The sequence below is a fragment of the Ranitomeya variabilis genome, chromosome 7 (genome assembly GCF_051348905.1).
Source record: "Ranitomeya variabilis isolate aRanVar5 chromosome 7, aRanVar5.hap1, whole genome shotgun sequence".
Lineage (NCBI taxonomy): Eukaryota > Metazoa > Chordata > Amphibia > Anura > Dendrobatidae > Ranitomeya > Ranitomeya variabilis.
The window spans coordinates 202,096,949-202,108,907 of NC_135238.1; the positions used below are offsets into that span (position 1 = coordinate 202,096,949).

General features: G+C 41.5%; 1 protein-coding gene across 2 annotated transcripts in view; it reads left to right on the forward strand.

The window, feature by feature from the left end:
• OLA1 (Obg like ATPase 1) overlaps positions 1 to 5,221 on the forward strand; it is a 206,541-nt gene extending 201,320 nt beyond the window's left edge. For both annotated transcript variants that reach the window (XM_077272663.1, XM_077272662.1), the window contains one exon: positions 5,083 to 5,221. In XM_077272663.1, coding sequence (XP_077128778.1) covers positions 5,083 to 5,184 — 102 coding nt within the window. In that variant the 3' untranslated portion in view covers positions 5,185 to 5,221. The remainder of the gene's footprint in view (positions 1 to 5,082) is intronic.
• The last annotated feature ends 6,738 nt before the right edge of the window (positions 5,222 to 11,959 follow it).

Sequence of the window (11,959 nt, forward strand, 5' to 3'; positions counted from 1 at the left end):
ATATATATATATATATATATATATATATATATAATTTATTTTTATTTTATTTATTTTTTTACCCCTTTCTTGCTCACTTTGCATCCAGCAAGATGATATCTGGCCACTGCCACCATTTTCTTGGATTCATGCAGAGCAAATTGCGCAAAGAATTGATTTCTGGTAAATGCAATCAATTGATGTAATTAGAGGTGGATTTGATTGGCCTTGAATGGATTTCCTAATCTCTTCTTAGGGTATGTGCACATAAGGTTTTTTTCAGGCAGATTCTGCCTGAAAAGGTACAATAAAACCGCCACAAAAAAAGGAACATGGTGCACAGCAATGTAAAAACGACATTGCTGTGCACATATTCAGTCTTTTCTCCTTCATTTAACCACTTCTTCAGGGATTAGAAACCTTGAAGTGGTTAAAGTAAGTAGCATGTTCACTTTCTGCGTTGGGTCCACTAGGAAGCCATTCACCACTATAGGAAAGCTCAGAGAAAATACAGCCGCAAAAAACTACAGGGACCGGCAGCAAAGCAATGCCATTCCATAAATAATAAAATTCCAGTATTTTATTGAAGCAGGGTCGCCTAGAAAAACTCGGCAGATCTACTGCCAGAAAATATTAGTTGTGTGCACATAGACTTATTGTGTATCAGTACGTTGTTGTGCGCTGAGGTAGTTTATTACCACTTTGATTGTATGATCCCAACAACTCCAACCAGACTGACGGCGATAACGGTCATCTCTGCTTTGTTATTGGTTCTAATCTGACAGATAAACATTTGATGTTGTAAGGCCAAACTGTGGCAGTGGGTCCATATAACCAAGAACCTTCTATTTGGACTGAGCCTTACATAATGTTTGCCTCCTCTTACATTATCACTTCTCTCTACACTCAGAGAAAGTGAGATATTAGATTTACAAAAAAAATACAAATGGCAGATTAAAAGAAAAATCTTTGTTGCCCATAGCAACCAATCACAGCGCAGCTTTCATTTTGCCACAGCTGTTTAAGAAATGAAAGCTGTGCTGTGATTGGTTGCTATGGGCAACAGAGACAGGTTCTTCTTTCAGAGAGTTCTTGAAAACGAGGCCTAGTAAAATTACAATCTGACATCAATCTGACCAATAGGATTATCAGAAATATTAGATTTTTACATACTTTGGTCTTTTGTGTCCATACAAAAATATGGGTACAAATTTATTTAGAGCGACCTTTTGGTTGTGCAAAAGGCTTCACTGTGCTATATGAAAGGTAACATGATAGCTGATACATGCTCCTCGATCCACGGGCAGTATGTATCAGGCACTGGCTCTATGATCTGAGCCAGGTTTATTTGACTGACACACTGAGGCGTTTGAGAAAAACACACTTTAAAAGCCGTGCTGGAGACTAGTAGGACAGGCGGGTCACCAGCGGTTTCTCCCCGCCGCCAATGACTGACAGGTCTCTCCTCCCTGCGTGCGCGTATAGGCAGAGACTTGTTGATCCAGGGCAGCGGGCAGGGAGAATCCACCAGGGACCCACCTCTTTGACCAGTGTGTGTATGTGTGTATGTATATATATATATATATACTAGATTGTGGCCCGATTCTAGCGCATCGGGTATTCTAGAATGTGTATGTAGTATGTAGCACAGCCACGTAGTATATTGCACAGCCACGTAGTATATAGCACAATCCACGCAGTATATAGCACAGTCCACGCAGTATATAACACAGCCCACGTAGTATATAACACAGCCACGTAGTATATAACACAGCCCACGTAGTATATAACACAGCCCACGTAGTATATAACACAGCCCACGTAGTATATAGCACAGCCACGCAGTATATAACACAGCCCACGTAGTATATAGCAATGTGGGCACCATATCCCTGTTAAAAAAAAGAATTAAAATAAAAAATAGTTATATACTTCCGGTGGCCTCTGGATCCAGCCCAGGCGTTTAGCATTGCTCCTCGCGACGCTCCGGTCTCAGTGATACTTTGCGGCAATAACACATGATGATGTAGCGGTCTCGTGAGACCGCTACGTCATGTCCGGTCATTGCCGCAATGCATTCTTGGGACCAGAGCATCGCGAGGAGCGGGAAAAGCTGCCGCGGATGCCGTAAGGTGAGAATATAATGGGTTTTTTTTATTATTATTTTTAACATTATATGTTTTTACTATTGATGCTGCATAGGCAGCATCAATAGCAAAAAGTTGGTCACACTTACAGGGGTAATGGCAGCGTTAACGGACTGCGTTACACCGCGTTATGCCGCGGAGTAACGCAGTCTGTTAACGCTATGTGGGCGCTGACTGGAGGGGAGTAGGGAGGTGCCAATTCGCGGCCGGACTGTGCCTGTGCCAGCAACTTGGGATTTCCGTTACAGACAGACAAACAGACGGAAGTGACCCTTAGACAATTATATATATATATATATCTATATAGCTTGCGAGCAGGGCCCTCACTCCTCTTGGTATCTGTTGATCTATGTGTTTATTGTTATGCTGTAATGTCTATTGTATGTACAAGTCCCCTCTGAAATGTAAGTGCTGCTATACAAAAAAAATTATTTATATATATATATATATATATATATATATATATATATATATATATATAATATATTTGCAGTCACTGTCTGATAGATGCTGCACGATCCACAGGCAACATTTATCAGCTGTCAGGTCCACTTTACGGCTCCACAATGCAGGGGGCTACATTGTCTCTGTATAGTCCTGTTACTGGTGGTGTTTTGAGCACATATGTGCCACCATTAGTGTGACATGCTGAACCATCTTCTGTCCCAGTGAGGTTTTGTCCATATTTCATTATTACGTCAAAATAAAAGCCCCCGGTGCTCAAGCTGAATATATTTCTCGGTCTTTATACACCCAGGACCTGTCACCAGGTCAGAAGTGACTCGTTTTTGCTTCTTCCTGCTGCACGTCTAAAGGGAATTCTGTAATTTATCCCTGTAAAGACCATAAAAATCATCACTAAGTAAAAGGCCCATATCTCTAGGACTCTATAGAGGAGGTAAAAAAGAAAAATAACAATACTTAAGTGAACAGCACGAATAAATGAGCAAAAACTCCTCACTTTTGACTAGGTGACAGGTCGTCTTCAGAGTGTCCTTTTTGTATACGTTGGGGGATGATATGTGTCATAGTTTCCTACACTATCCTATACAGAAAGGCATAGTAAAATAAAGTATTCTGCATGGTATATGTACCTTTAAAGTCCTTTTTCTGTGTTTGATTTCACTGATGAACTTTGCACCAATGTAATCGTAATGACGCACAATGGGGCCTATTTATGAAGCAAAATGTACCACAAAACCGTCATTAATGACCTGCACTATATTTGTGTTTTAGACATTTTTTTATGATTTTATGACCTCCCCGAAAGGAGCATATCGCATAATGTAAGCCAACTAATAGGTGTGATATTGCACTTTAGTCAAATTCAGCTGGTCTGCAATACCAGAAACCACCTTTGGTTACCAATGGCGCTGTTTTTTGTTTTAGGCTGGTTTCACACTTGCGTTTTGATCTGCAGCGTTTTAGCGCTAAAAAACGCATGCGGTTTTTTTTCTATACTTAACATTAAAAACGCATGCGTTTTTTAGCATGCGTTTTGACGCGTTTTCGGCAACGCATGCGTTTTTTGACGCGTGCGTTTAGTTGCAGAAATGCAACCTGTAGTAATTTCTAGCGGCGTTTTTTTGCCGCAAAAAAACCCGCATGCGTTTATTTGCGGCAAAAAAATGTATTGCGGTCTATGTAAACGCATGCATTTTTAAGCACATGCGTTTGCATGCGTTTTTAAACGCATGCGATTCTATAGAAAAACACAAGAAAACACAAAAAAAACAAGAAAACCCTAACCCTTGGGTTACTAGGGACCCTAACCCTAACCCTAAGGTTAGGATTCCTAGTAACCCTAGGGATCCTAACCCTAACCCTAGGGGGATCCTAACCCTAACCCTTGGGGTTAGGGTTAGGATCCTAACCCTTAGGGTTAGGATCCCTAGGGTAACGGTTAGGGTTAGGATCCCTAGTAACCCTAGGAATCCTAACCCTAACCCTAGGGATCCTAACCCTTAGGGTTAGGGTTAGGATCCTAACCCTTAGGGTTAGGGTTAGGATCCCTAGGGTGATGGTTAGGGGTAGGGTTAGGATCCCAAGGGTTATGGTTAGGGGTAGGGTTAGGATTTGGATCCCTAGGGTTAGTGTTAGGGGTAGGGTTAGGGTTTGGATCCCTTTATCACCTTGATGGTGGGGGGTGGCTTATCAGTGACCTGGTGACCAGGACATTCTTCTAATAAAAAGCTAACCCTAGCTAATTCTATTAATAGTGGGTTTTCTAGTTGATTTTGATGATTGGCAGCTGTCACACACTTCTCAGCATGCGTTTCAAAAACACAAACGCAGGAAAAAACGCATGTAAACGCGTCAAAACGCCGCGGTTTTTTTTCTGCATGCAAAAACGCATGCGTCTAAAAACCGCAGCGTTTGCATGCGTTTACATGCGTTTTTTCACCACCTGCGTTTTTTTTTTTTTTTTAAACGCTGCAGATCAAAACGCAAGTGTGAAACCAGCCTTAGAACATAGGGGTTGTCTGCCTTCGGGAACATTTTTTTTCTCAAATGCATGTATTTAGGGCATTAAAAATCATTTTTGCTATTGGGTTTCATTAAAAAATTTGACATTTACAGGCTGAAACCCCCCTCCCCGCATATTCATTTTTGATGTGGCTAAGAAGAATACTGATAAGTGACCAAATCTCCCATCGGTCCGTCAGAAAGAGCTCACTGACAGATTCTCAGTTAACCCATTCTGCGGCCAGCAATAGACAGTTTAACACAGAAGGCAAAAGGTTCAAAATGTTTAATGTAACCCAATTGCAAAAAAAAAAATTTTTAGCCAAAAATACTGGCATTTAATTAAGAAAAAAAACAAATACACAAATAACAATTTGACTTTTGTATTAATTTATTTCATATATAATGTGTGTCAGTAACCTGATATTTCCTGTCTATGTATATAGCAGGTATAATCATTTTTAATCCGCCTTTATTTTTTCTCTTACAGGCGGCAGGAAAATACAGGCAACAAGGAAGAAATTACACAGTAGAAGATGGAGACATTATTTTCTTTAAATTCAATACACCTCAGCAGCCTAAGAAAAAATAGTTTTGTTTTGCCTTTTTTTTTTCCTTTTTTTTTTTTATTTTTTAAAAATATCAAGAGATTTTTGTTATTTAAGCAGAAAATTCTGTTATTAAATAAAATACCAAACCAGGAACCATCTTGTTACCCCCTCCACATCACTCCCCCCTCGAACCAAAATAATGCTGTTTGTTTGGAAATGATATGTGTCATTTCACTGTGAAAATACAAGTTCAGTAAATGTGCTTTCCAAATGATTAAGATCCTACTTGAAATCGTAGATGCTTTTCAGGACTCACACTAGTCTCATGATACTTCATTAATCTCCATCATGTATGCCAAGCCTGACACATTTGACAGTGAGGACAATGTGGCTGGCTCTTTTTTTGAATCTACAGATAATGCATGTTTTACAGTACTCCAGATGTCTACACTCAATAAACATTTGACAAAAACCAGCCTCTGTGTGTTTGGGGATGTCTGTATTGAGTGGATGTGGTGTGCTGAATGCGATACAGCACCTGCTGGCTGCTGATTACAGAATTTAAGACATGTGTATGATACAGTAACTGCCAGTGTGGGGCAGCTGTCATTGTATCTGAAAAGTGACTCTTCTATGGGAATCACAAGATTAGCTTGCCAACAATTGTGCGTGTGGGTCCCTGCAAATGGATAGAGGATATCTACTCTTGGACGCCAAGAAAAAAAATAAATGTTTTTCTAACCTTTATTCACTGATATGCTGGAAGATACATAGAAAGGAAAAGGAATGTAATGTATCTTCTCTTCTTAAAGGGGTTCTCTGGCAATTCCAAAAAAGAACACATAACTAAAATGCTATGCTAAGTAAATTCTAAATATCTTTCAATTAGCAAATCACGCTTGTTTTGTCTAATCATTGTAGAACATGAAAATGGCCTCTATCTTGTTATACTGATAATAACCTGTCCTAGAATATGTGAGCATGAGCATGTAGGAAGCTCGGCTGCTGTGATCCGGAGATAACCTATGCTGTGATGGACAGCAGTGTGTGGCCTCTTCTAACCTCACGACTCCTGATATCGCTAGAATTAGATCGGATGGACAGAGTGGAGAGCAGCAGTGTGAGCAACTTCTCCTTACCTTGGCACCCCTGGAATCTTCAGTATTAGATCAGATGGGCAGGGTGGACAACAGTGAGACTGGCCTCTTCTTAAATCAGAACCCTTGGTGCCTCCAGTATTGGATCAAATCGACAGGGTGGACTGCAGTGTGAGGATCCACTGGTTTTTCAAGTTTTAGATCAAACAACATGGTGGAAATCTGTGTTAGTGACCTTTTCTTATTTCAGCACCCCTGGTGTCTCCAGTTCTATATCATATAGACAGGGAGGACAGCAGTACGAGCAGCCTCATCTTACCCCAATACTCCTAGTATCTCTACCATCAGATTATATAGGGTGGACAGCAGTGTGAGCAGCCTCTTCTTACCTCGATACTCCTAGTATCTCTACCATTAGATTATATAGGGTGGACAGCAGTGTAGGTAGCCTCTTCTTACCTCAGCACCCCTGGTATCTCCAGTATTAGATCAAATAGGGTGGACAGCAGTGTGAGCAGCCTCTTCTTACCTCAGCACCCCTGCTATCTCCAGTGCTATATCTTAAAGACAGGTTGGACAGCAGTACGAGAAGCCTCTTCTTACCTCGATACTCCTAGTATCTCTACCATTAGATTATATAGGGTGGACAGCAGTGTAGGTAGCCTATTACCGCAGGACTTCTGGTTTCTACAGTATCAGATGAGATAACATGGTGGACAGCAGTGTGAGCAGCCTCTTCTTACCACAGAACCCCTGGTATCTCCAGTATTATATCAAATAGGGTGGACAGCAGTGTGAGCAGCCTCTCCTTACATCAGGATTCCTGATATTTCCTGTATTAGATAGTATATGTGTCCAAACCGCTAAAAAGAGGACACTTTGGCCTCAATTCATCAAGACTGATATAGTTCACACCATTTCCGATGAGGAGGTCTTGTGAAGTCAGAGGCTCCTGATCAATTGAAGCTATATTCACACATTGTATTTTTGCTGCGTTTTTTTTTTCTTTAGGCAAATCCTGCTCTCTTGGCAGTAAAGAAGCTGTTTGCAGAAAGCAGTTTTTGCTGCGTATTTTCTGTGTTTTTGCTGCGTTTTTGTTGTCTCTTGTGCATGCTGATAAAGTTTAGTGCCCCCCAAAAAGTGGTCCTTACCGTCTGCCAGCTCCTCTTTATTTTGGCATGCCTGGCCAAAACTGAACTGAAAACGTTAACATTTTTTTAAAACGTTTTGATTGACTTCACGTTGCACAAAATTTGGCGACTTTTCAAAGTGTTGATTTCAGACACTTTAATGAATCAGGTTCTTTATCTTTAAAATTTGCTAAACTGGTACCAAAATAAAGAATTATAAATTGAAAAAAATATTTTTTTGTACTTTTTGTGCAGTACCTGAATAAAGAAAAAAACTCCTTAGGCCATGTGCACACGTTCAGGATTGTTAGCGTTTTTTTCGCGTTTTTTCGCTATAAAAACGTGATAAAAACGCGAAAAAAAACGCTTACATAAGCCTCCTATTATTTACAGGGTATTCCGCATTTTTGGTGCAAATGTTGCGATTTTTTCCGCGAAAAAATCGCATAGCGGAAAAAAAAGCAACATGTTCATTAAAAATGCGGAATTGCAGGGATTCCGCACACCTAGGGGTCCATTGATCTGCTTACTTCCCGCACGGGGCTGTGCACACCATGCGGGAAGTAAGCAGATTATATGCGGTTGGTACCCAGGGTGGAGGAGAGGAGACTCTCCTCCACGCACTGGGCACCATATAAGTGGTCAAAAAATAAGAAATAAAATAATAAACAGTCCTATACTCACCCTCGATGTCTTGCCGCCTCCTCGCACGCTGCCGTTCGGTTTCTGTACCTGGTGTGCGCTGAAGGACCTCGCCGAATGACGTCACTGTCCTGTGATTGGTCGTGAGCGGTCATGTGACCGCTCACGTGACCGTGACGTCACGGGAGGTCCTGTGCGCACAGACCAGCTATACGGAACGGACGCCGGTGAGATGTCTGGGTGAGTATAAGCATTTTTTTATTTTTTTTATTATTTTTAAACATTCTATCTTTTACTATAGATGCTGCATAGGCTGCATCTATAGTAAAAAGTTGGTCACACTTGTCAAACGCTATGTTTGACAAGTGTGACCAACCTGTCAGTCAGTTTTCCAAGCGATGCTACAGATCGCAGGGAAAACTTTAGCATTCTGCAAGCTAATTACGCTTGCAGAATGCTAAAAAAACGCGAAAAAAACGGAAAAAAAACGCAAAAAAAAAAATGCGGATTTCTTGCAGAAAATTTCCGGTTTTCTTCAGGAATTTTCTGCAAGAAATCCGCAACGTGTGCACATACCCTAAAATAGGAAAAATACATTATGTACCATAATAAAATTAACACAAACATTTTGGTTTGTAACCTATATCAGCCAACGAGACTGGAACGTCAGGCTCCAAACCAATCTGACTATCAAAAATTCAGGCACAACAGCATAGCCAGCCACTAAATAAATATAAAACTTAGCCTTTAATATGTATACCTAAAAACAGTTTAAATAAAACATTTGCTGAAAGTGCTCATGGTTAGCAGTGCACTAGAAAAAAATGGCACAATCTCACCCAATTGTCGCCTCACGATCTACTGGAGATTTCTGTAACCTCAGGATCCGGATGCAGGAGGGGGGAGGTACACTAGGTTCTACTTTCCCTGTCGTGCCCAGTGTAAAAAATCTCCCGCCCTGACAAGGGCAGTACCCAAGTGTGAGCCTGTTTTTCTATAATGCCCTTGATAGATGTAGCCACCCTGGAAAAAATGTCTCCCTTCTTCTTCCCAACGCGTTTCCTCCCCTGTTCAGGGGGTTCATCAGGGGAAGTTGTCCAGGTTAGTAAGGGTATTCTGCAGTGGCAGACATAACCTCTCTAGAATATAGGTGCCTTGGTGTAAAGGTAGAGCAGTCTCTCTCCTGTTTGATTGTGGTTGCCATTATATAGTATTGTGGGCGGTACCATCCATTGGTGTCTGTCATCACTTCCTGGGTGTCCCCATCTCAGTCTACGTTTATATGGTGATTTACATAAAGTACGGGGTTTAGTGCTGCTTCTGGGGCTTTCATTTACCATGCATTCATATGCTCAGCGCTGCGCTGGTGTTTATTTTGAGTGTTAACCTCTATACCATTGCTATTGAGCTGCAGCCACACCTCCGTTTATTGGTCACATGACCACAGGTCCTGGTCGGCTGAAAGCTTCTATTATTAGTGCCTGCTCTTTGCATACTCGGTCACATGACCACAGGTCCTGGTCGGCTAAAAGCTTCTATTATTAGTGCCTGCGCTTTGCATACTCGGTCACATGACCGCAGGTCCTGGTTGGCAACAGACTCCGGTTACCAACCACGCTTGTGCTTTAGCTGCTAGGTCACATGACCTCAGGTATTGGTTTTCACATAGCTCCTTACCAACCCAGCATGTGTTCAGCATCCCAGGTCTCAATCAGCAGATTCTTATTAGCCATCTGCACGTATCCCTTCAACTAAAAAACCCAGTTGAGTATTGCGCTGGTGCTTCTTACTTACTTTGGTTAAAAGCTGCATAAATGCTTGGTAAGCTTCTGCAACTACTAGATTCAGCGGACCGATTGTCTCTATCTATATAACCCCATTTCCTATTACAATATCACTGCTGAGATGCATATAAAATTACAGTAATATTAGAACACACCACTTTGTGTCAAGGTACCTTTCCACCTCTCGGCATACATATATTAGATCCACTGTCCGGCATATTTTATTCACCCCTCATTCTATATGCCAACCATTATTACAGTAAGACCATGTGCCCCTTTATTCTGTTTATGCAGCCGGGGCTCAGATGTATAGGTCATAGGTACAACCTATTTCACGGGTCGTTTCACTTAGCCTAGTCTGATGTCCTCTCCCCTTCCGTCCACTTATATTTTAAACCAAAGAGGCTAATTCATAAGAAACAGCTAAAATTAAGCTGCTCATTTAGACCTAGGGGGCATTGGGTATCTAGCCGGTAAATCCACCGACATTCTCTTTGCAGAATCATTTTGTCATAATTACCACCTCTACTCGGTGCTCTGACTTGATCGATACCCATGAATCTGACGACTCCACAGTTCCCGCCATGACAGCTATTCACATGTCTTGCCAAGGGAGTGTCTCTGTCATTGCGTATATCCCCCAAATGCTCCCCCACTCTCCGTCTAAATTCTCTGATTGTCTTACCCACATAGGATTTACCACAGACGCATGAAGCCTTATAGATTACCCCTGTTGTTCTACAGTTTATAAATTGTTTAACCATGAATTTTTCTCTTGTTATATCATTTATAAACTCCTTTCCTGTTTGTATAGATGCGCATGCAACACATCGCCCACATTTATAACAACCTTTTGGTTTTTCGGGTAACCATGTTTCTCCTGCCTCAAGTTTAGTTAGATGGCTGTGTACCAGTCTGTCTTTTAGAGACCTACCCTTTTTGTATGTAATTTGGGGTGTCTCCCCAACGACCCTAGCCAAATCTGGATCCATTAACAAAACATTCCAGTGCCTTTTCAGGACCTCCCGTACAGCTGATGCCCCATTATCATATGTGGTAATCATACGGATAGTCCCCGGATTCTCCTCATTTTTCATCTTTGTTTTCAATAAATCCTCTCTAGGCTTTGTTTGTGCCAGTTGGAATGATTCCCTAAGGACCCTGTCAGGGTAGCCTCTCTTCTGGAATCTCTCTCTTAGATCATTTGCCCAGTATCTGAAGTTATTGTTCTCTGAGCAATTGCGTTTCATTCTAAGGTATTGCCCTTTCGGTATTGCTCTTCTCTGTGCCAGTGGGTGGTGGCTATCCCACCTCAACAAAGAATTCGTCGAGGTGGGTTTGCGATAGATGGAGGTTGTTAGGACCCCTTCCTCTATTGATTTACCGATGCATATATCAAGAAATGGTAACCTGTGCGTTTCAATTACGGAGGTGAATCGAAGGCCGATTTCGTTTATGTTTAAAGCTGCTACAAATGATTCAAACATATCCTTCGTACCACTCCATAAGATAAAAACATCGTCAATGAATCTTACCCACAGGTCTATGAACCTGGTAAACCCATTCAGTACCTCTGAGAAGACTACTGTATCCTCCCACCAGCCCAGGAACAAATTTGCATAACTTGGTGCTGCTGGATTACCCATTGCAGTGCCCCTGAGCTGGTGGTAGGTTCTTCCATCAAAGGTAAAGAAATTGTTTCTGAGAGAGAATACCAGAAGTTCTATGACAAATTGGCTATGATTGTCAAATTGGCACCCTCTTGAGCTGAGGAAGTGCTTTACTCCCCGTATTCCATGCTCATGTGGAATTGACGAGTACAATGTTTCCACATCAATACTTGCCAGCATGGTTTCATTTTCGATGGGTATACCCTCTAATTTCTGGAGGAGGTCAGTCGTATCCCGAATAAATGAAGGGAGTGTGCTCACAAATGGTTTTAGAATGTGATCAACATATGTCCCTAGGTTGTTACAAATACTCCCTATTCCGGAGACTATTGGCCTTCCTCTTAGAGGAGTATAGCCTTTATGTACCTTCGGGAGGCTATAAAACGTAGCCATGACTGGATACTGAGGGAGAAGAAAAGAAAATTCGTCTTGAGAGATCAATTGGTTGGTTTTCGCTCTCAATAGCAACTTTGTGAGTGCATCAATACATGTA